Consider the following 21,969-nt stretch of genomic DNA (forward strand, 5'->3'; position numbering starts at 1 on the left):
AGGAGGGAACCCGCTTCGGGCCCTGGGCGCCTCTCTCAGCAGATCCCTCTGCAGCCCAGTGGGACCGGAGCTCTCTCTCCGTGGGGACGCCTGATGCCCTGGCCCACCCTGCAGCACCCCGGTTTGCTTGCAGAGTGAGCGGTTTGGGTTCCATCTCGGGGTCATTTCTCCCTCTCCATAGTGCCCACCTACTCGTTCCTTCGCAAGGGAACCGCCCTGGACACCCCAAGGGTGCAGGGTCCCCATCCTGGGAGAGGGTCCCCGTGTGGGTGTGCAGCGTCCTCGTCCTGGGAGACGGGTCCCCATGACCAACTTCCCGTGATCTGTGTGAGCACCAGATGCCCGCAGACCGTCTGGGTACAGAGGAGTGAGTTGTGCACCAGTGGAGAAGGCCGTCAGGTTTGGGAGTTTTCTGTGTTCTGACTTCCGGCCCCAGTGTTGGGGTGTCGTGGAGCAGCAGAAGCTCCCTCCCCACTGGGCTGTCCCCTGCCCCGGCCCCCTAGCCTGGGCGTGGTCACCAGGGTGCTGTGGCCTCTCACGGGATGGTGGACGGCATCTGTGGGTCTGAGTGGCCTCCATCCTGCCCCGTACACATCCACACGCGGGGACGCGTGCAGGACGGGGACCGCAGGGTGGGCCTGGCCTGGGCAGGGGTTGCGAGGTCCCCTTCCTTGGGTGGCATGTACGTTGTGGGTGATTGGCGTGGACAGAACCGAAGGGGCCTGGGGCCCCGTGGGGCTTGAGCGGAATCCACTAGTGTTGAAGTCTGTGGCCTCCCTCGTTTCCTGGCGCTTCCTGTCCCTCATCCTCTGCCCGTCGCTTCCGCCACCCGCACAGTCCCTGGCACTGAATGCTAGCGCGTCTCTGCTCCTGTGGCGGCTGAGTCTGTGTTCTTTTCACCGTTAGAAAACGAGGTGAAATACGACAGGAACAACAACCAAGAGGACGAGGGGGAGCAGTTCGATTTCGACAGCGGAGACGAGATTCCAGAAGCGGATCGGCCAGCCGCGGGCGCCCCGGCCGGTGGGGGGGGCGCGGATGCCGCGTCTGGCTCAGGTGAGTCCCCGGGCCGCCCCCGGCGCCCGTGGCCCAGCAGCCAGCTCGTCCCGACCGCGGGTGAGTGACGTGGGGGGAAGTCGGTGTCCTGGAGCGGGACGTGAGCTGTGATGGCTCATTGGAGTTTGGCCGCGCTCCTTTGGTCCCTGGCATTTCCCACGGGCGTCAGGCTGCTCGGCGGCCCCTGGCGGCCTCTCAGAGGGGGTGGGTATCGGCCACATCTCAGCACCGTGTCACTGCGTGGTGGGAAACGTTTCTGAAACTAACGCTCTTTGAGATGCATGGAGTCCGTGTTGGATCCTGGAGGTGGCTGCTTTTGTCCCGACCACAAGGGCTGGTTTCTTGGCCACAGCGAGGGCTCTCCGCACAGTCAGTGGCTCCCCTGGTCCGGCGGCTTCTACCTGATGCCTGTCAGCAGAGAAGCCGCCCTGGGAGCTGCCAGGCCCTGGGGTATCCCACGCTGACCCCAGCAATGCTCCGCCCTGTACTCCCAGATCTGGGCGTCTCCTGGGTGCCCTGGTGTTGCGTGCCCTTTGGGGGGACGTGGCTCCACTTGTCCTCACCTCCTCCACACTGTGTGTTTGCCTCCAGGAGGTGAAATCGGGAGGGGAACGGACGCGGAGGCCCCGGCGGAAGGCCCGACGCTTGAGGTCCCGACACGGGTGAACCCCTACTCCGTCATCGACATCACGCCCTTCCAGGAGGAGCAGCCCCCGCCCGCCGACCCGGATGCCGAGGAGGAGAGCGCCAGCCCGCCGGTGCCCAGCGGGTACTCGGTGCCCGTGCCCTGTGGCTACGCTGTGCCCTGCAACCTCCCGCTGCTCGTGCCCGCCTACTCCAGCCCTGTCGTCATCCGCGCCGCGTCCCTGGAAGAGGAAGGTAGTGTCCTCCTCCTCGCTGCGCACTGCGGGCCGTGACCGCCTGTCGTCCGTGTGTCCCGCAGTCCTCCGTGTTCTGGTAGAGCCACCGGAGCCGACCCGGGTCACCTTCCCCCGGCAGGTGCCTGTGGGTCCGCGTGCGTGAGGGCAGCGGGACGTTCGAGTGCGGCCCTCCCTGAGCAGAGGGCGGCCTGTTCCGTTCCGAGTGCGGCCAGTGAGGCAGCCCAGCCGAGTGTTTGTTCTCTTGCCGAGATCTGCGTGTGCTCCCTATCCGAGGACGCGGCACGGGCGCTGTCCCAGGTGTAGAGGCTCTCAGGGACGCGAGGCCGCTCGGACACGGAATCAGAGCTTGTGCGAGATTTCAGTAAACACGTTCTCTCCTTCCCAGTTGTGACCATTGAGGGTAAAAAAAAGTCTTCGTTAAAGAAGCTCTTGAATTTGTTTGGAAACCACAGGTTTTTAGGGTTGAGGTTTTTCACATGTTTTCTTGTAATTGGTAGGAATCTTGGAAATTAACCGTGGTCAACAATGCTATTCGTGTTTTGTGGCCTCTGACAAGTAAGAACAATGTGAAAATAAGGAAGTAGATTATGGAATTGAGAGGAGAAGGGGGGGCGCCCGGGGGGCTCAGTCGGTTGAGCATCCGACTCTCGATGTCGGCTTAGGTCATGCTCTCGAGGCTTGTGAGGTCGAGCCCCATGTCAGGCTCGGTGCTGACAGTGCAGAGCCTGTCTGGGATTCTCTCTCTCTGCCCCTCCCCCACTCTTGCACGAGCACACGCATGTGCACATATGTCCTGTGGTGCCCTGGCCGGCTTCCTAACCATTTGCACCGTGTGGTTCCCTCGTGGACACAGGGCGGCCTGGCTCTGTGGGCTCGGTCAGCATGCATGCACGTCCTCGCTGAGGCTCCCTCACTCGCATAGAGGCTCCCCTGGGACACGAGCCTCAGAGTCGGGGACAGCTGGAACCCGTCATCTTCCCCACTGCCCAGAACCAACACTGAGCCTCCACTTTCATTCGTTACTGGTCCTCCAGTGGCCAGAGACTCATGGTGCTCTGCCTCATGGTACGGGCTTCCAGATCCTTCCAGAACAGTGAGAGATGAGCAGTGTGCGTGGCCAGCGGGAGAACTTCCTCTCGAGTGTGCTCACCATACCGTCATCAGAGTTCTCGTTTTAGCAGACATCACCTCCGGGTGCATCTGCTTTCTCAGAAGGGGGAGCGCCGGGAAGGAAGGTGTTGGGTGGGTGCATTGAGGCACGCGCGGTGTGCATTCAGGGGTGGTGAGAGCGGCCCCTGACACAGCCGCGGGGAAGGTAGTCACTGTGTGAAGTGTGCTCGCTGCCAGTCCACATCCTTTCTTCGTTGACTTTGTCGAGTATCTTTGTCTTTTAGGAAGTCATGTGGGCCATTTTTGGGGGGAGTGTGGTGTGGTGGGAAGTCTTTGGAATGGGCAGGTCTGAGTTCAGATCGTGGCCCTGCCTCTGACCTGGCATGTGCTCCTTGGCAGACAGCGAGGTTTTCCATGGCCTCGAGAACTTGTTGAGTTCATGCCTCTACAATTCCTGGTGCACCGCCAGGCAAATCCCACCGCCGGGTAAGGGGTATTTGTTACTGTTTAGCGGGATCAGGGGACCAGTTTTATGAGTGAGATCTCCAAGCTTATTGCATTAAGCCCAGCCTTCCTGGACCTTGAGTTAACTGCTGAGCGCTTTGAAAGTGGTCAAGAACGTTTGCCTAGCACACAGTAAATTCCTTCTAAAACGGTGTTTATGGACAGTTTCCCAGTGTAGCAATTAACCAGTTGTTGGTTGAGCACGTGGTTAAGCCTGAGCTCATCACTCCTTGGTAAATCAAACCCAGAGGTGGGAGAACAGCAGTCAGCTGGACATGTGTGACAGACTGTGTGTGTGTGTGTGTGCACGTGCGTGTGAGTATATAAAAACTTGGTTGCCAGATATCATGAACGTAACTCTCCCTTGAGAATCTTTGGAGGCTCCCATTTAGACATACTTTCCAATAAATCACAATTGTAAATTCCCATGAAAAGTTAAGACACAGGAGAAAATTTGTTTCTTACTGTAGCCTGCTTTCTTTGGGTTTAATTCCAGCTGTTTCAGGAGCCTTTGGATATCACTTTTTACTGTAATTCTGTTTTGAAAACATCTTATTTTGAATCTAACCTAAAAAACCTTAAATCTATCAGTTAATCATTTTTATGCTAAGATAAGCCTATCATTCATAAGAATGGAAAATAGGGAACCATTTTAAATGTAAAAATCTGTTTCCTACAATTTTACCCTAAGCATGAACCCATATGATTTTTTTTTCTTTCCTCACAGAGACACAGGAAGTAGCAGAAGACAGCCCATTTAATTCTTTAAGTTCTGAGGATCCAGCAAACAGGTAAATTTTTTCATTTTACACACGTGCTCTGGGTCCATGACCGTTCCCTGTAATGTGGAGTGTGGGACACCTGTCCTGCCTGCCCTCAGTGCTGTGAGGTGGTGACTGACTAGGCCTGCTCCCCACCCCAGACCCTCCGCTCCCAGTCCCGCATCCGTCTGCTCTCTCGCCCAGGGGCTCCCAGGATGGGTGTCAGAATACAAGGACTTGGCTAGAGGTTCATACTGTCTGTGTAGAAGGACAGACCGTACAAACGCACATGCAGATAGGCCCTGGAGAGGTGGCCCTCCTCGGCCTCCACCCTGGAGATTCTGTGTGTACTTCAGCCTTGGGAAGGGTCTCAGAACCCTGTGGGGCCGGAGGGGATTTTTCAGTGTGTCTGACCCAGCTTTCAGCGAGAGTACTTCAACCTGATTTGATTGTAGACCTTTCTTTCATGCCACTTGCCTTCAAAAATGCTATTTCTCCTCCTTGAGATGCCCAGGAAAAGCCCGTCCTCCAGGCAAACTCCTGCATGCATTTCAAAACCCTGCCTTAGTGTCTCGTTTTATAAAGTTCCCTCTTGTTCATCCAGAGCTGTGTGGGCACACCGGCTTTAAAACTGATTAAAACAGTGCACTCTCACTGTGACTTCCCCTGTCCCTTTCTGCTGCTGGACTGAGAATCCTGTGAAGGGGGAGAGCAGGTTTGACCAAGGCTTAGCATGCCATCATGCTTGTTGCTTGGCGGCTGTGTAGCCATACTGACGCATTATCCACACCTGTTCGAGGTGGACCATCTTGTGGCTTTTGGTACGCTGCGTTGTCCGTATTAAAACTGTGTTAAAATATATACAACATAAAACTTGCCATTTGAACCCTTTTCAGTGTAACATGTAGTGGCATTGCGTGCATATACTGTGTCACCACTCTCCCCTTTCAGAATATTTCATCACCTGAGACAGGAGCTCTAACCCTCCTGTGGTAATCTACCGCCCCCCCTCCCCCAGCCCCCGACAACCCCTACTCTGCGTCCTGTCTCCGTGGATTGGCCCGATCTAGGTAACTCGTGTCCTTCTGTGTCTGGTTTGTTTCACTCTGCATCATGTTTGCGAGGTTCTCCCGTGTTGTAGGATGCGTCCGGATCTCCTTCCTTTTCAAGCCTGCATAATATTTCTTTGTAAGCACGTATGACCTTTTCACTCACTCACCACTCGAAGGACACTTGTTTTGTTTCCACCTCTTGGCTGTTGTGAATCACGCTGCTGGGAACACAGGTGTATGAGCATCTAAGTCCTTGTTCCCTATTCCTTTGGCTCTGTACCTGTGAGCGGAGCACTGGATCTTATGGTGAGTCTACATTTCCCTTTTTGAGGACCAGCAATCTCTGTACCACAGAGACTGCGCCATTTCACATTCCCACCTGCAATGAACTGCTTCCAATATGGTCACCAAATTTATTTTCCAGTTTTTAAAGATTGTAGTCATTCTAGGGAGTGTAAGATGGTACCTCCCGGTGGTTTTGATTCGCATTTCCTTGATGACTAATATGCTGAGCACCTCATCATGTCCCGTTGCCCATTTGTATGTCTTCTTTGGAGAAATGTCATTCATGTTCCTTCCCCATGTTTGAGTTGGGTTTATTTGTTGTTGTTGAGTTGTAGGTATTCTTTATATAATCTGAATATTAATCTCTCATCAGATGCGTGATTTGTGAACATTTCTTCCCATGCTGTGGGTTGTCCTTTCACTCTCTCGATGGTGTCCTTTGCACAACAGTTTTTAATTTTGATGAAATCCAGTTTATGTGTTTTGTTTCTTTTATATTGCCTGTGCTTTCGGTGTCCTGTCCAGTCAGTTGTTGGCACATCCAGTGTCATGAAGCTCTCTCACTGTTTTCTTCTAAGAGTTTTGTAGTTTGACTCGTGAGGGTGGGTGGGTGCCACGTTCTGCCATGTCTCTTAGGTCTAGTTGATTTGTGGCGCTCTTAGCGTCTTCTGCCTGGTGGTTCTGCTGTTGACAGTGCTACATTGGCGTGTCCAGCTGTCACTGTGAGATGGTCCATTTCTGTGTTCAGTACCGTGTATTTTCACTTCATCTATTTTGGGGCTTCTTCGTTAGTTGTATGTTTGTAATGGTTATATCTTCTTGTTCTATTGGACCTTTATTCAATATATGATCTCCGTCTTTGCCTTCTGTGACCTTTTATGAGTTAAAGGCCATTTTGTGGGACCAGGCTTTACCCAGCGTTAGAATATCTACCACCTTGCCTGGTCCTGTGTTTGGTGCATGCTGGCTCTGTTTGTTTATCCACTTTTAGTTGTTATGTCTCAGTTCGCCAAGCCTTTACCGAGTGCCTGGCTTGTGATCGGCATCAGAGACCGAGAGGAAGTAAACCGGTCTCAGCACGCCAGCGAGGACTTCCCTCCCTCCCATATGGCGCCTTGCGGTGTTTCCTTTCGCCCGCGCAGGCACCAGCAGAGGAGATGGAGAGCGAGAACGGACTCCTGACTCGGGTGTCGGGTCCTTGGCCTGCTGTTCTCACGCTCACCTGGCTTTTTCTTTGGGGTGGTAGGCTGGCCTCTGAACGTAGAAAGACATACTCGTCCCTAAAAGAGTGGTGTCTTTGCAGAAAGGGATGCGCAAGCTCTTTCCACCTGGTTTACATTACATGTGGCAGAGCAGGTCCACCAAGACCCCGCAGTAGAATCACAGTGTGCGTGTGACGAGACACGAGCGGGTGGCACATTATCGCTGGTGATCTGAGACGTACGGTGGAAAACACGTCTGCTGAAAGGATCGTTGCTTAGAACAAAAAGAACGTGAAGTGGTGTGAGAGGGCAAGCTCAGATTCTCTTCCAAAGCACGACCTCTTTTAAATCTACAGAAAGCGACCTGTTTTAAACCTACGGAAACACTCGGGAGCAGTTTAAATATCATCCATTTTTGCTTTAGATTTTCTGTTTTTTTGCTTAACTTCATTTTGATGTAATTTTAGACTTGAAAAGTATGAGAATACTTTTTTTTTTATGTGACACGTTCCTCAACTAAGTGTGGGGACGGGCTCAGCTTCTTTTCTTACACGCATCCACAATGTAGCGTATTGTGTCCATGTTTGCGTAGCTAAAGTGTCTGTGACCTGGACATTTTTAAGACCTTTGCCATCTTCCTTGGCCTTTAAGTCTTGCATTTAACCATTAGAACTTTTAGAAAACTAACAAAAATGATGATAGAAGAGACCACGCTGCAGTGACCCCCGCCATCTCTGTCACTTATCGTGAAGTGTGGCATTAACTCCGTATGAATGATTCTCCTTTGCATGTGTGCGTTTTACCGAGCTGCCCATGGTTGTCTCTGAGCACTCACCCTAGTTCCAGCCTCTTTCCCTTCCCGTGAAGTGCTCCACACTGCGCTCGGCTCTTCCTTGCAGAGCTCCCCTAGACCGCAGGCCCCTGAGGTTGGTCTTGTCCCAGCTGTATTGAATGAAGCCGACCTTGTCGTTCTTCTGAATAAAGCATTCCAGAGGCTTGCCATACCCCGCGGGACAGCATTCCTATCCCCGTGTGTGACCCTGTGACTTGGCCCCCGGGACCATTGCACTAGAGCACAGCACCAGTTGAGTCGTGAGCACTTTTTATTTCTGGCTGCGTGAGGTCCCTTCCCGGAGGCGAGAAGGCCCCTCTGTCACTCGGGCGTGTCTCTGCAGCCGGTACCGTGCGCGGCACACAACAGGCCCGCAAGAAGTTCTGGCGAACAACGGGAAGACGCTTCAGGGCCCCTGGAGCAGAGACCTCGTTTCTCCTGTTTCTGTTGTGCCAGCACCTGTGCCGGGCACGTGGCGGGTGTTCGGAAGCACGTACAAACCGCTGGGAACGAAAGCTTGAGCCTGGCATCTGTGTTGAGAAGCCGCGGCTGGTCCGATAAAACGAGCACATGCAGATTCTGACCTGCTGGGTGAGGGGGCGGAAGCCCCCGCCTGTGTCAGCCGGTGGCCCCCTCAGCGTCCCAGAGACCTCTGGGAGGTGAAGCCCCCGGGGCGTTTGGATCGAAGGCACGGCCTCAGTACACCCGCCCCCACGCACAAGGGAAGGGAAGGCCCCAGGTATATTACTCACGTATCCCAGAAATGGGGTGCGTGCAGGGGGCCGGGGGAGGGCGTCCCCTGTCCCCGTAGATACAGAGCGAGGTCAGGCACTGGTTCCTAATGAGGTGGTTAGGGCAGAGGTCACTGACTTTTCAAGGGCTTAAGTCTAAGTGTTTATTGTAAAAGGGGCCCCGAAAAAGCCAAGTGGGAAGGTGTGGTGGGACCACAGGTGTGGGTCCTTCCATACACGTCCGCGTTGTGGGTGTGAGGCAGGGTCATACATAAAATGCATAGGCAGAGACTCAGAAGACGTTCTCAGCACAGGACGCCCGGAGTAACATCTGGGGACAGCGTGCACACGTTGGAGCTCACGTACCCTTTGGGGACATTCGGCAGCATCCTGACCGGAAGCACGCTCACCCTTGTGGTCTCCTGGTTTGTTTTCTCCCAGTGACGAGCGAGCGCCTAAGGAGGACAGTGCCCTCGCCCGGTGGGCGGCGGACCCGGCCAACACCGCGTGGATGGAGAGTAAGTACGCTGACCTCCGGGAAGCCGGCGGGGCCGTGCGTGGACGCCGCCCCAGGGGTCGATGTGTGTTTGCTGGCTTCCGCTGATTATTCCCACGTCCCTTCAGAACTGCATTCGTTTCCCTGAAGGACCAACCAGAGCTGCCTGTCGCTGCTGTCCCCAGGCTCTCTGAAGCCCTTATTTTGTTTCCAGTCAGAACATCTCTGCTCCCCGCATCCCACACGGGTTTCCTCCTGATTGTTTCTTCCCAGTACAGTCCTTGGGTCCTGTCACGATGGTCCCATGTTCGGGGAACTGATGCTCTTACACGGGCCCACACTCAGCAAGTTACCACGGAGACGTTACCAGGCATTTTCTTGTGATTCTCACGGAGATGCTTTTTCAGGCTACCATTTTGGAAAGGGGGTGGATGGCTGGTTAAGCCAGCCCACTGTCCAGATGGCATACCAGACCTTCTGTTCCACATGTGGCTTAGAAAGCTGAGCTATTTTTAACTAGATTTGACTTTTATTTTTTTAAGAAAAGTAAAGATGGCTTTTCCAATTATCTCTTTATTATCTACTGGCTCACTAATTTCTGTGTAATTTTCTATGATTGACTTACAAGGAAGAACCATCTTAACTGTCTCCTGATCAGTTATCTCCTGGAATGTGTCGTGTTCTGGTTTTAATTATGACATTGTCAAACAAAGAACCTAGCATAAGTAGAGGATTCTGCTAGGGGGCCGCTAAATGGGGATCATTAAGGGATGAAATTCTTTTCCTCCTGTTCGCTAGCAATTTTATTTCCAGAGTAAAATTTGTGTGACTTTCTCCCATTACTTGTTTTATTCCACAAGTGGCAGTTAATTAGGATAACACACAGGTTAGGGGTGCTGACACCCCCACAGTAAAAAATCTGGGTATAACTTTTGACTCCTACTGGTGCCTGCTGGTGACTGGAAGCTTTACTAATCACATACACCGTCGATTATATTGTGTGTATGTGTCACATACTGCATTCTTACAATAAAGTATCACAAACAGGTTCGTGCAGGTGTCACAATCAGATCTGCATGTAAGTGGACTCGTGGGCTTCACGGCCGTGGTTTTCACGGGTGCGTAGTCAAGCATCCCACACATTGTCGGGAGTGGAAATGCATATCACGGTTGCAGTTAATCTTATTACAAGGAAGGGGGTGTCTGTCACATGGGGGCCTGACGGCAGGAGGAGAACGAGGGGCTTTCCCGAGTTTCCTGCCTCCCCCTTTCCCCTCCCCAGAATGTAACTGGCTTGAGAGCAGAGGCAGAGTTGGGAGTACTTACCTCATCTTCTTGGTGCTGCTTAGTCGCGGTGACCTTCACGGTTTTCAGTGTGTAAGACCGACTTCATAACGTGGTTGATTTCCATGAAGGCCCAAACTTACAAATACCGAAATGCATTTCTAGCTTCACTGCTGCTCTCGTACACGACCTTCTCATACGGTATTCGCTCAGTAGTCTGGCCCGGAAGGATCCCGACCTTTTCTTAAGAAAACGTGTTACAGTCTCAAGAGGACACGAATGTTCCACGTAGTGTAGTCAGAGAGACTTTATCCTAACAGGTGAACATTCTCATCCTTGCGTGTGCCCAGTTTTTATATCCAGTAGTGCAAGATATCATAGATGATCGGGGCGCCTGGGTGGCTCAGTCGGTTAAGCGTCCGACTTCAGCTCAGGTCACGATCTCACGGTCCGTGAGTTCGAGCCCCGCGTCGGGCTCTGGGCTGATGGCTCAGAGCCTGGAGCCTGCTTCCGATTCTGTGTCTCCCTCTCTCGCTGCCCCTCCCCCATTCATGCTCTGTCTCTCTCTGTCCCCAGAATAAATAAACATTAAAAAAAAAAAAAAAAGATATCATAGATGATCGACTTATTTTAGGTTTCCTGTTAACATAGCACCTCTTGGGCTGTCCCGTTGTTTCTGAAACCGTGTATGGCACCTCTGTATTGTTTGTACATTGGAACACGTTAACTTCGTAAGCTGAAAAATATTTATAAAGAGCCACACAGAGACGTGCAGGTGAACACAAAATAATGGACTAAATTGGCCTAGAAACCATAAAATTCCCCATTCATACCTGGCTCACGTAGAGCGTCATCCTTCAGTCCCCAGAAAACTTCTGCTTTGGGAAGGTGCATGTGTCTGCCCTTTGGAACTAGCTTTCTGCATCATTATAGCGTCGTGTGAGACTGTGGCCCTGAACAGTGGACATTGTACTTGGTGTTGGTCGGTTTTGAAAGCTTCCTTCTTTTTATTCCAGATCCAGAAGAAGCCATTTATGACGACGTGCCAAGAGAAAATTCAGACTCTGAACCAGGTTTGAGTTGCCTGAAATTGAGTTTTAGAAGGTTCAGATTATCAGTCTTTCCTGCTGGGTATAAAAAATGACTAGTCACTGTGCACACAGACCCTAGATACGCAGCTCCTACGGATTTTGTTATGTCTCATAGTGCCTCATTGATACCATGGGGTAGAATATTAGAGCACATAGATGTGTGTGGCTGTATTACAACTTATTTTATTTTTTTTAGCATTTATTCATTTTTGAGACACAGAGACAGAGCATGAGCGGGGGAGCGGCAGAGAGAGAGGGAGACACAGAATCGGAAGCCGGCGCCAGGCTCTGAGCTGTCAGTACAGAGCCCGATGTGGGGCTCAATCTCAGGAAGGTCATGACTTGGGCCAAAGTTGGATGCTTAACTGACTGAGTCACCCAGGCGCCCCTGTGTTACAACTGTAAATAGGATAGTTGATACATGTAAAGCAGAGGGAATTAAAGATGTGGAGTGTACAAGTGGAAAGGTAAGAAATATGGAGGCTACGTACTAGCACATATTTGATAAATGATACGAATGAGAAGGTAGTACCAATTGGAAGTACCAATACTTTTCTAGAATTCAGGAAGGATCTAAGTTCTCAGATTGTAGCAATACAAGTTCAACGCAGGGTTAAGCCTGAATCCATACCTAGGCACATACACTTAACAACTGCTGGGCACAAATCAGTCCACTCATACCAAAACACGGGTGTTTGAAAAGAGGGAAGCAAAGGCAATATTAGATAAAGATTGGGGAGATTTACCACTTAGACTCTAAAAACTGTCACGTTGCATTTCAAGGAAAAGGTTACCGAACCTAATGAGAAGCAGACACGACAGGGAGCAAATAATAACTTTGTGCATGAATCGAAAGGAGTATTGACCAAGATAGCAGTAATAGTGTTGTTTCGTTTGCAGGGTGGGACCAAAGCCCCAGGCTGTGGTAACTGTCAGCTGGAGGGTGGACTGACCCTGAACATCTAAAGTCTGTGCGTTTTCCAGGAAGAGCGTAGATAATGATGTGTGTTTTTGGCTGTGATAGGTCAGGTCTGCATCTTATGGGTAACCACTAAAAGAACAGAAATGGATTATTTAACTCCCAAACCAGTAGAGAAAACCTCAGTCTGGTAGAAAGCAAGAAAATGGAAAGTAAGAAACTATGGCAAATGGTACGAAAAAAGATGGCAAAATTAGTCCAAATATATTGCTACTTATGGTAAATATAAATTGAATCCAGTGGCCCATAAAAAAAAAAGTTCTCAGGTGGGATGAAGTAGCAAAGCTCGCCACATATTTTTGTGACAGCTATGTAAGGATATAAAACATTCGTAGGTAAATGGATGGAAAAAGAAATAGAAGGCCAATTCCAACCAAAATATAGCCAGTATTACTATAACATATTGAATTTTAGGCCATAAAACATATAATTCACCAGAGAGAATTATAACAGTTCTAAACTTGTGTGTACCTAACAAGATAGCCTCTAAATACAGAAAGCAAAATATGACTGAGAAATAATCAGCAATAGTTAAGTACATAATTAGAGTGGGAGATTTTAAGACCGTTCCCTCCGCTGTCTTGGATACTGGATACAAAACTAGTAAACTGCGGAAGAATATAGTATATGATTAACCTAAAGATTGAAATTTCTTTTCAAACACATGGAATATTTATAAAAACCATATAGCATTCCTCAAAGCAAATATTAAGAAATGCCTAACAATTGGCATTTAGGCCTCATTCCCTAAGTAGAAAAAAATCAATAGGAAGAAACACTTGAAAGTTAAAAATAATACTAGTACTTAGCTCACAGACAATGGTGAAAACAGAATGGAAAGTAGAAATATTATGACTTGAATAATAATGAAAATATGGCATAAAATATTATGGGGAAGATTTAAAATAATGAAGAGTTGCAGTCACGATGGCACCTGTTAAGAAAAGACGGTGGGGGAGTAGTGAGCCGAGCCTCTGCTCCGTGACATAAGAGAAGAGCGGAGCAAACTCAGCGAAAGCAGAAGGACAAAAAATGATAACAGCAAAAGTGTTAGAAAACAAAGAAACAACAGAAAGTATCAACAGAACCCAAGAGCAGTTCTCCAAAAATAATGTAAAAACAGACAAGCCCCTGGTAGTGTTAGGAAGGAAGGATGGATCAGGAACAGGAAAGTGTGGTAGAGACAAACGCCAGGAAGGGATTCTAGAAACACCTTGATATCAACTAGTTGAAACATGTGGACTGCACCTGAAGTAGAACACGCTAATGTCTAACGATTCACAATCTAGAATGAGCTGTTTAATCTGCCAGGCAGCCCACTAGGACCAGTGTCCTCGTCTGAGAATTGCTAAACCGTCAGGGAACAGAGTTCCTCGGCTCTGCGTGTAGTCCCAGCGGACCCCAGCTACCCAGGAGCAGGGAACCCATCTTAGGGTGTTGGTGTAAACTTAGAGCCCCCTTCGCTTGAAGGGGTGACGCTGAGCATCCTGATGAAAATGTAAAGAAATCAAATCTGATAATATCCCAACGAATCAGCAAAAGCTGACCTGAACCCTTCAGATTGGTCTCAGGGGGTGACAGACCCTTCAACATGAGCAGGTTCCTTTACCACCTTTTCCATAGGAACAGACTTCTGGACATAAACCATAGGCTCATCTTAGTATTTCCGTAAAGTGCACCTGACAAGATTCAGTGGCCATTCAATGTTAAAAACTCATAATAGAAGGAAACATTTTCGACCTAAAAAGGACACATTCTTATAATCCACATCCAGCGTACTAAGTGATGAAGAGTTAAAAGCACACGGTAGTTTATTCATTCCAAAATGCTTTTGGACGCTGTTACATACCGAGCACCAGTTTAGTTTCAGCTAACAGGGTCACCCCTGCCCTTGAGATTCCTACGTTGAGGGAGACAAAAGCTTGACATTTGGATCCCTTTATAAACAGAACTGGAAGTTCTTATCAATAAATGTGCTCCTAGGTGGTTATTTAAATACATGCTGCAAATAAAGTGGGGCTTCAAGACTGGTTTCTGTAAAAACAAGCTTGAAATTTTTTGTTTTTGGGTAATTTATGCTACCAGGTAGGCCTTTGCCAACACAGAACGTTGATCTGGCCACTCTAAATCCAAAACACTGGCAAAAGGTCCGCCAGTAGTTTACCTACCAAAGGTGACAGCTGTTCTGCATAGAGCCAGCCACGTCCCTGTAAGGACAGTGCGCGGCAGGGCCCTGATGTGTGTGGAGTCAGCCAAGAGTCACTGAACTGTCAGCTGAAAGAATACCTCCCTCGTACTCTCTTTATTTGTTAAATACATAAGAGTCTGCTCAAGGTTCCCACAAATACTTTGAAAACTTTTGTGGCCATAAAAGATGTCTTAATGTGTTTCTTTTACGCAGTTCCCTCGGTATATTGACCCTGATGGGCGTCTACAGTTGCTCTCAGTCCCACGTCAGCCAGGACCCTCCCTGGTTAGGATCACAAAGGGTCCTGGCTCCCTCTGTGGCCCTTTGCTCTTTGTCTCATTAAGCATCTTGGTGCTGCAGTTGTTTTGAGAAACACTTTAGTAAGAGTTAGCTAACGTGTAAATGGTGATACAAACCAGTGGTTCCCTTGCAGGTGTGTTTCCTGGAGAAATTCATGCCCGCTATCCGGGAGACATGTGCAGGGATGCTTATCTGCAGCACCGTTTGTAAAGAGCCAAAGATGAAGGGAAACATAGTGGCCCCACACTCGGGGAAGGGATCAGCATATGGCAATGAGTTTATACAACAGACCATTATATTGCAGTTAAAAATGAATAAATGGTGTGTTTGTGTGTGTGTATACAGCCAAAGGCAATGTTGAGCAAAAAGCAAGACGCACAGAGGTAGGCTGCATGTGGCCTTCAGGTAAACCCACACCTCAGAGGTAAGTGGACAGCCACACGCCAAGAACGGTTCTTGCTGGCCTGGCGGAGGGGCCAGAGCTCCGGCCGTATGCATGTTGCCTTGTGCTGCTGCCTTTACAGGAGTGGGCACTGAAGCAGGGTTTGGGCGGGGTCTACAGACAGGCCTGCTATTGTATGCCTTTTGGCGCATTTCCATATTTGATAAGTAACTATATTCTTTAGTGAAGTCGGTGGCACTGGATCTTTGAGGTTCCTCCAGCTGTTCAGGACTTCAGCTGTGCAGCTGGTGAACTTGGGGAGACAGAGGTGTCTGAGGGAGAGTGGAGGCCTGTGTGCTTTGTGCAAAAGATGGTCGTTTTGGGTTAAGTTCTGTCACGATACTGGCAGGATACTGAAGAATTTCTTATGAGATATGATGATGACCATCCAGGGTTACTTTTTTCTGTTTTTTTTTTTTTTTTTTTTTTTTTATTGTGGTAAAGTGCCCACTGCATAAAATTGAGCATTTTAACCAGTTTAGAGTGCATAGTTCAGTGGCATTAAGCACACTCGCAGGACTCTGTGGCCACTGCCACTGCAGTGGCACTTCTTAGACTTCTTAGGTCCGTCCTGGCCCAGGGCAGGTAGCAAGGTTGCTGCCAAGCAAAATCCAGCCACGTAGACCAGTTCTCCCTTCGCTGGCCTTGTGGGAGAAACACAGGCCCTGGGGCTGTGCTTGCTTTTCGGTCTGGTCTCAGAAAGCACCAGTCTGCGCATCTGGGAGCTCAGGAGGGCGTTGTAATTCACAAAGCATCAGTCATCTGTCCTTAACAAGGCTCTTCAGAGTCCTTGAAGGTTTCAGCGTGTGGGTGAGGCCCAGATACTACTGCCTTTTCCAGAACTTGGAGAAGCATTATTTTCCCACGTTCTGACTGCTGAGTGGAGATGTACCTGAGTTAGAGGTGGCCCATGGTGCCTGGCATTGGTAGCTCCTGCCTCCCCAAGATGGACAAGCCATCCAGCCCACCTGAGAGCAGGGCTCACAGTAGAGCAGGACCCTCGGCCGTCTTCCCCGGAGCCAGGACCAGCCGCCCAGTTGACCTGGGTGTACCTGCAGCTCGCCTCCGCCCCCACGGGCTGGACGTCCCTCTGCAGGTGTGGGCAACACCCGCCCGGCTACGCATCCGGACTTGTTTCCCGCACAAAGAGTAGCCCGATGTCCACAGGGGTTCATGGAGGGAGGAGGGGGTGCTAGTCGGGCAGCTCCAGGATTCATGAGCCGCACCAGGGGACAGGGCACAGGCACATTTCTGCATTTGCATGCCTCCTGCCGACCAGGCCATGGAGGTCACCAGGTCCTTCCCGTGGCACCTGCCTTCATCAGGATGGCTCTCGGCCCCGACCTGCATGGCAGCTGAGTCAGGGTCTGGCCACATCCCTGGAATCCACCTGGTCCTGTTGACCCCGTTGCCCAGTTGGTGGTCATCTAGGGCAGATACACTGACCCACGCTCCCGTGGCTTCTGGAAAATGAGCTCGTTTTCAAATGTTGCATGTTCTTACCCAGATGACATTTACTCTCAGAGCCTTTAACCAGAAGTTTGGATTTCTGTTTTATATTCAAAATTAATCTGAATTCAGTGGAGAGAGAACGTGAGGCCAAGTAATCTGAGATCCTCACTGACAACCTTGTATCTACTTTTCATTTCCAGTGAAAGCAAACATTTGCCTCTAAATGTCACTATACCTACAAAGCTTGCTCTTGGCCCTCGAGAATCTATTAATCGAGGTTTAATTACTGAAAAAATTTTAAGGGCAAGTTTATTACAGAGAATAACTGAAGAAGCATATGGAATAAATTCTTTAAGTGTTCATTTCGAAAGAGAAAGAGTGTGCACGTGTGTGCACGCATGAGTAGGGTAAGGGCAGAGAGAGAGAGAGAGAGAGAGAGGGAGAGAGGGAGAGAGGGAATCCCAAGCAGCCTCCACGCTGTCAGCACAGAGCCTGGCGTGGGGTTTGAACTCATGAACCATGAGATCCTGACCTGAGCCAAATAAAAGTAGGACACTTAGCTGACTAGACCACCCAGGTGCCCAGAGAATAAATTTAATTGAGAAACAAAAATGTATTCCCAGGTGTGGAAATGTCTTTATCTCACATGGTATTCTCCTTCAGTGATAGTTTAAGCAGAAATCACTCTTAGCACATCATTTATACCTGAGAAACTCCAGCTGAGATAACCCTTCTCTTAACAAGCTGCAGAACTTAGAGAGACACTGATGTTCCAGAAGTTTGTAGAACGATGTTTTTGTTCTCGGAAAGTCCCAGCGCACAAAACTCCATGTGTGTTTTCTACTTCCACTGAGTATTGTTCTGTAATTGTCAGGGAGTCTCACAGAACTACTTTCTTGGGACCTGAGGCCTTTGCGTGTATCAGAAAGGAAGTGGGCTAGTTGGTAAGACGTGTGCCTTGCCCTGGGGGCGCCCACGAGGCCGCTTTGCTCCGGGACTTCACTTTTGCAGAACAGAGATTGTGAGACAAAAGATGGGAATTAAAGCCTGCAGAATTTTTAAAGTAAAGAGCCCCTGTCATCGTATTTGGTGGCATAAACGTTTTTCACTAATTCTGCATGACTCATGTGATGAAAATATTTTAAAAACAGTAATAGATGAGATTTATGAGACGGTTTTTCACACAAAGGCAAAACTTAGAACTGTTTCCCGTGAGCCTCACGTGTGTTCATATTTGAGCATCTCTATCACCCACTTGCGTAATTCATTCATATTCCGTGGGTTTATCTTTGTATGGCCGGCAACTTGTTTTGTATTGTCATGGTGGATTCTTCTAGACCAGCAGCCCTCGGGACGCACCTGGGGCTGAGGGTTCACCGGAGCGCTGTCGGCCCCGCACGTCTCTGCCCGCACCCTGGAGGGGCTCCCCACCACCTGTATAGGGAGCCGACCCCGAGGCTCCACGCTGCCCCTGCGGGCTTCTGACACGCTTCCTGACCCCAGCTCTCGGTGATCGGTAAAACATAACTAGAGAATTCTGTGTTTTTATTTCCTTTTGGCCTTCTGGCCTTCAGATGAAATGATTTATGACGACGTCGAGAATGGAGATGAAGGTGGAAACAGCTCTTTGGAATACGGATGGAGCTCCAGTGAATTTGAGAGTTACGAGGAGCAGAGTGACTCCGAGTGCAAGAATGGGGTCCCCAGGTCCTTCCTGCGCAGCAACCACAGGAAGCAAGTATGTGTTCAGCCTGCATGAGAGGCACACGTCTCGCGTTAGCACAGGCACGGACTGCAGAATTTTCGTTCCGTAATACCAAAGTGCCCTTAAAGACGTTGGTACCGGGTGTGGGGAGGGTGTGAGACCCTGGCCGCAGGGGAGGCTCCTTTATTTCACGTTGTAAGTGTAATCGTAGCAGGATGGGAAGTTACCTTCTTATAAATGAAATCACTCAGGGGGTCCTATGTGACTGTCCCCTCGTTCTTTGTGTTGTGTAGACAGCATGCTTTCTGTGCTCACTGGACCGAATCGGGTCTCTCTGAGACGCGGCACAAGCCTGCTTCCCTTTAAGGGGCGTTTGGAACTTCCGCGTTTTCTACACAAAAAGGAAGGTCTAAAGATAGAATATGTTACAAAATGATGTTGAGGACCAGAGTTCCTAAGCTGCCCCACGTTCTCTGTCCTGAGTGGAAGGTGTGTGTGTGGCCGGGAGGGGTCTCCGGAAGTGAAGGTTGGAGGAGGAACTTCACAGATCACGAGTGTGAATTCTAGAATTGGGTGGTTGTCAGACGTGGGACCTACAAGCGCTTTAGTTGAGGCACACGATCTTAATGAGATTCTGGTTTTCAGTGTCGAGCGGCTGTGCCCGTGCTGTTGGCCGTGGGCTCCGGCTGCTAGTGAAAGGGCTGTTGTGCACCGACATCCCCACGCGTGTCTGCAGATGTCACGTGCTTTCTGTGTGAGGCCGAGCATCAGGCCACAGGCGCACGGAGCCTGGCCCGCGTGACTCTGTGTTGGTGCAGGCTGGGCTGTAGTTGCTGCCTCGCCACCATGACAGCGTGGGTAGATGCCGTGGGCCCCCAGTACGTGGATGCGCGGTTTCTTGGCTGAAGCCCCCACGAACCTCCGGCTGGCGGGTGGTTACAGGGGCCTAGTTCCCGCACTCCATGAGCTTGCTTTGTGACGCTCAGGACGAGCCTCCCGCTTTGGGAAGGTGGCCCGAGCACCTCCTGTCCTACAGCCGTCCCTTAGACCCCCTCTGCCAGTGGCATTGGCACAGCGGACACTTAATCCTGTGGTCATGCTTGACTCTATGCACCCGACACTCTGGGCTTGAGATTGGAGAGTCGAGCACAGGTGCCGGGAAGAGTGGTGAGGCCACGCTGGTGTCCTTCCATGGGTGGGTAGAGTGTCCTTCCGTGGGTGGGTAGGGTATCAGGTGAGGCCACGCGGGTGTCCTTCTGTGGGCGGATAGGGTATCAGGTGAGGCCACGCTGGTGTCCTTCCCGTGGGCGGGTAGGGTATTAGGTGAGGCCACGCCGGTGTCCTTCCGTGGGCGGGTAGAGTGTCCTTCCGTGGGCGGGTAGGGTATCAGGTGAGGCCACGCGGGTGTCCTTCCGTGGGCGGATAGGGTATCAGGTGAGGCCACGCGGGTGTCCTTCCCGTGGGCGGGTAGGGTGTCAGGTGAGGCCACGCCGGTGTCCTTCCGTGGGCGGGTAGAGTGTCCTTCCGTGGGCGGGTGGGGTATCAGGTGAGGCCACGTGGGTGTCCTTCCGTGGGCGGATAGGGTATCAGGTGAGGCCACGCTGGTGTCCTTCCCGTGGGCGGGTAGGGTGTCCGGTGAGGCCACGCCGGTGTCCTTCCGTGGGCGGGTAGAGTGTCCTTCCGTGGGCGGGTAGGGTATCAGGTGAGGCCACGCGGGTGTCCTTCCGTGGGCGGATAGGGTATCAGGTGAGGCCACGCTGGTGTCCTTCCCGTGGGCGGGTAGGGTGTCCGGTGAGGCCACGCCGGTGTCCTTCCGTGGGTGGGTAGAGTGTCCTTCCGTGGGCGGGTAGGGTATCAGGTGAGGCCACGCTGGTGTCCTTCCCGTGGGCGGGTAGGGTGTCCGGTGAGGCCACGCCGGTGTCCTTCCGTGGGCGGGTAGAGTGTCCTTCCGTGGGCGGGTAGGGTATCAGGTGAGGCCACGCGGGTGTCCTTCCGTGGGCGGATAGGGTATCAGGTGAGGCCACGCTGGTGTCCTTCCCGTGGGCGGGTAGGGTGTCCGGTGAGGCCACGCCGGTGTCCTTCCGTGGGTGGGTAGAGTGTCCTTCCGTGGGCGGGTAGGGTATCAGGTGAGGCCACGCTGGTGTCCTTCCCGTGGGCGGGTAGAGTGTCCTTCCGTGGGTGGGTAGGGTATCAGGTGAGGCCACGCGGGTGTCCTTCCGTGGGCAGATAGGGTATCAGGTGAGGCCACGCTGGTGTCCTTCCCGTGGGCGGATAGGGTATCAGGTGAGGCCACGCTGGTGTCCTTCCCGTGGGCGGGTAGGGTGTCCTTCTGTGGGCGGGTAGGGTATTAGGTGAGGCCACGCCGGTGTCCTTCCGTGGGCGGGTAGAGTGTCCTTCCGTGGGTGGGTAGGGTATCAGGTGAGGCCACGCGGGTGTCCTTCCGTGGGCGGATAGGGTATCAGGTGAGGCCACGCGGGTGTCCTTCCGTGGGTGGGTAGGGTATCAGGTGAGGCCACGTGGGTGTCCTTCCCGTGGGCGGGTAGCGTGTCAGGTGCCCGCTGACGAGCCGCTCACACGCTCACTGAACGAACCGTGCTTTCCTCGCCCTCCGAATGGACCCGGGTTACCAGGCAGGCCCTTGAAGTGCCACACGAGAGGCCGCTCGGCAGCAGGTGAAGTGCCACACCGTGGCTCAAGGTGCGGGATAATCAGGCGGGGTCTTCCCACCGCCCTGGCCCCAGCTTGGCCACACCCTGGGGGCGCTGGGAGCACGGCCGGCATGAGGGAGGGCGGGGGGAGTGGGGGAAGGACCTAGCGGTCTCCTTGAAGTCTTGTGTTAGAACGGTCCACTGAGCACCCTAAGTGGTTGAGGTCAACGCAAGAAGGGTCCATTCCCTAGTCAGAATTTGCTCCCAGCGCACGGTGTCTTTGCCTGTGTTGACATGGGAGACGCTGTCTCGAGAAGCCTCGAGGGCTGGGTTTCCACTCCACGTCTGAGGCGTGCGTGATCACAGGGGGCGGCGTCTTATGAGATTTCGCCCCTTCCCCGTCAGCCGAGGCACGTCAGTTTGGAGACTTAAAAATCAGTGCCACCCATTTCCAAATTCTGATGCCCTGTAGTACAGTCGTGAGCCCCGGTGTCCTGTGCCTTGGTGCTGACATAAGGAATAGTTTTATACGTATTGTATTTACACGTCTGATCATTGTGACGTCGTCCACGTGGACGTGAATGACAACCCTCAGCCCTTCATTCACTTTCTTGTCCTGGGCTGGCACAGAAAAGTCTCCAGTCTGGCTCCTGAGAAGCCGCCCCATTTTTCTCTCTCAGGAGTCGGTGGGCCAGAGCTGGGGGCTCCCCGTGGCGCGTGGGCTTCCCCAGACGCCGCCCCCCGGGCCTCGCAATGTACGATCGTCTCAGAGTACCAGAGGGAGCGTTTTTGTGAGAAGATTGTGTCTCTTTATGCTGTAGCTTTCCCATGACCTAACCCGTCTCAAGGAGCACTATGAGAGAACGATGAGAGCTTTGATGGCAAGCACGGTGGCAGCCACAGAGATTCAGCAACTAAAGCAGAAACATGAACTGAAGGTAGTGTGGCTCACTTCTCGACCAGCCGCGTG

At 51.6% G+C, this 21,969-nt stretch overlaps 1 protein-coding gene across 14 annotated transcripts in view; it reads left to right on the top strand.

The window, feature by feature from the left end:
- Positions 1–21,969, top strand: part of ARHGEF10 (Rho guanine nucleotide exchange factor 10) — a 116,563-nt gene that overhangs the window by 35,172 nt on the left and 59,422 nt on the right. For 7 of the 14 annotated variants that reach the window (XM_045451395.1, XM_045451404.1, XM_045451414.1 and 4 more), the window contains 7 exons: positions 907–1,056; positions 1,648–1,935; positions 4,279–4,342; positions 8,856–8,932; positions 11,211–11,267; positions 18,221–18,384; positions 21,821–21,937. In XM_045451395.1, coding sequence (XP_045307351.1) covers positions 907–1,056; positions 1,648–1,935; positions 4,279–4,342; positions 8,856–8,932; positions 11,211–11,267; positions 18,221–18,384; positions 21,821–21,937 — 917 coding nt within the window. The remainder of the gene's footprint in view (positions 1–906; positions 1,057–1,647; positions 1,936–4,278; positions 4,343–8,855; positions 8,933–11,210; positions 11,268–18,220; positions 18,385–21,820; positions 21,938–21,969) is intronic. The other 7 variants (XM_045451450.1, XM_045451435.1, XM_045451444.1 and 4 more) reach the window with 1 other exon arrangement.

This window comes from Leopardus geoffroyi, chromosome B1, assembly GCF_018350155.1.
Source record: "Leopardus geoffroyi isolate Oge1 chromosome B1, O.geoffroyi_Oge1_pat1.0, whole genome shotgun sequence".
NCBI classification, from domain to species: domain Eukaryota; kingdom Metazoa; phylum Chordata; class Mammalia; order Carnivora; family Felidae; genus Leopardus; species Leopardus geoffroyi.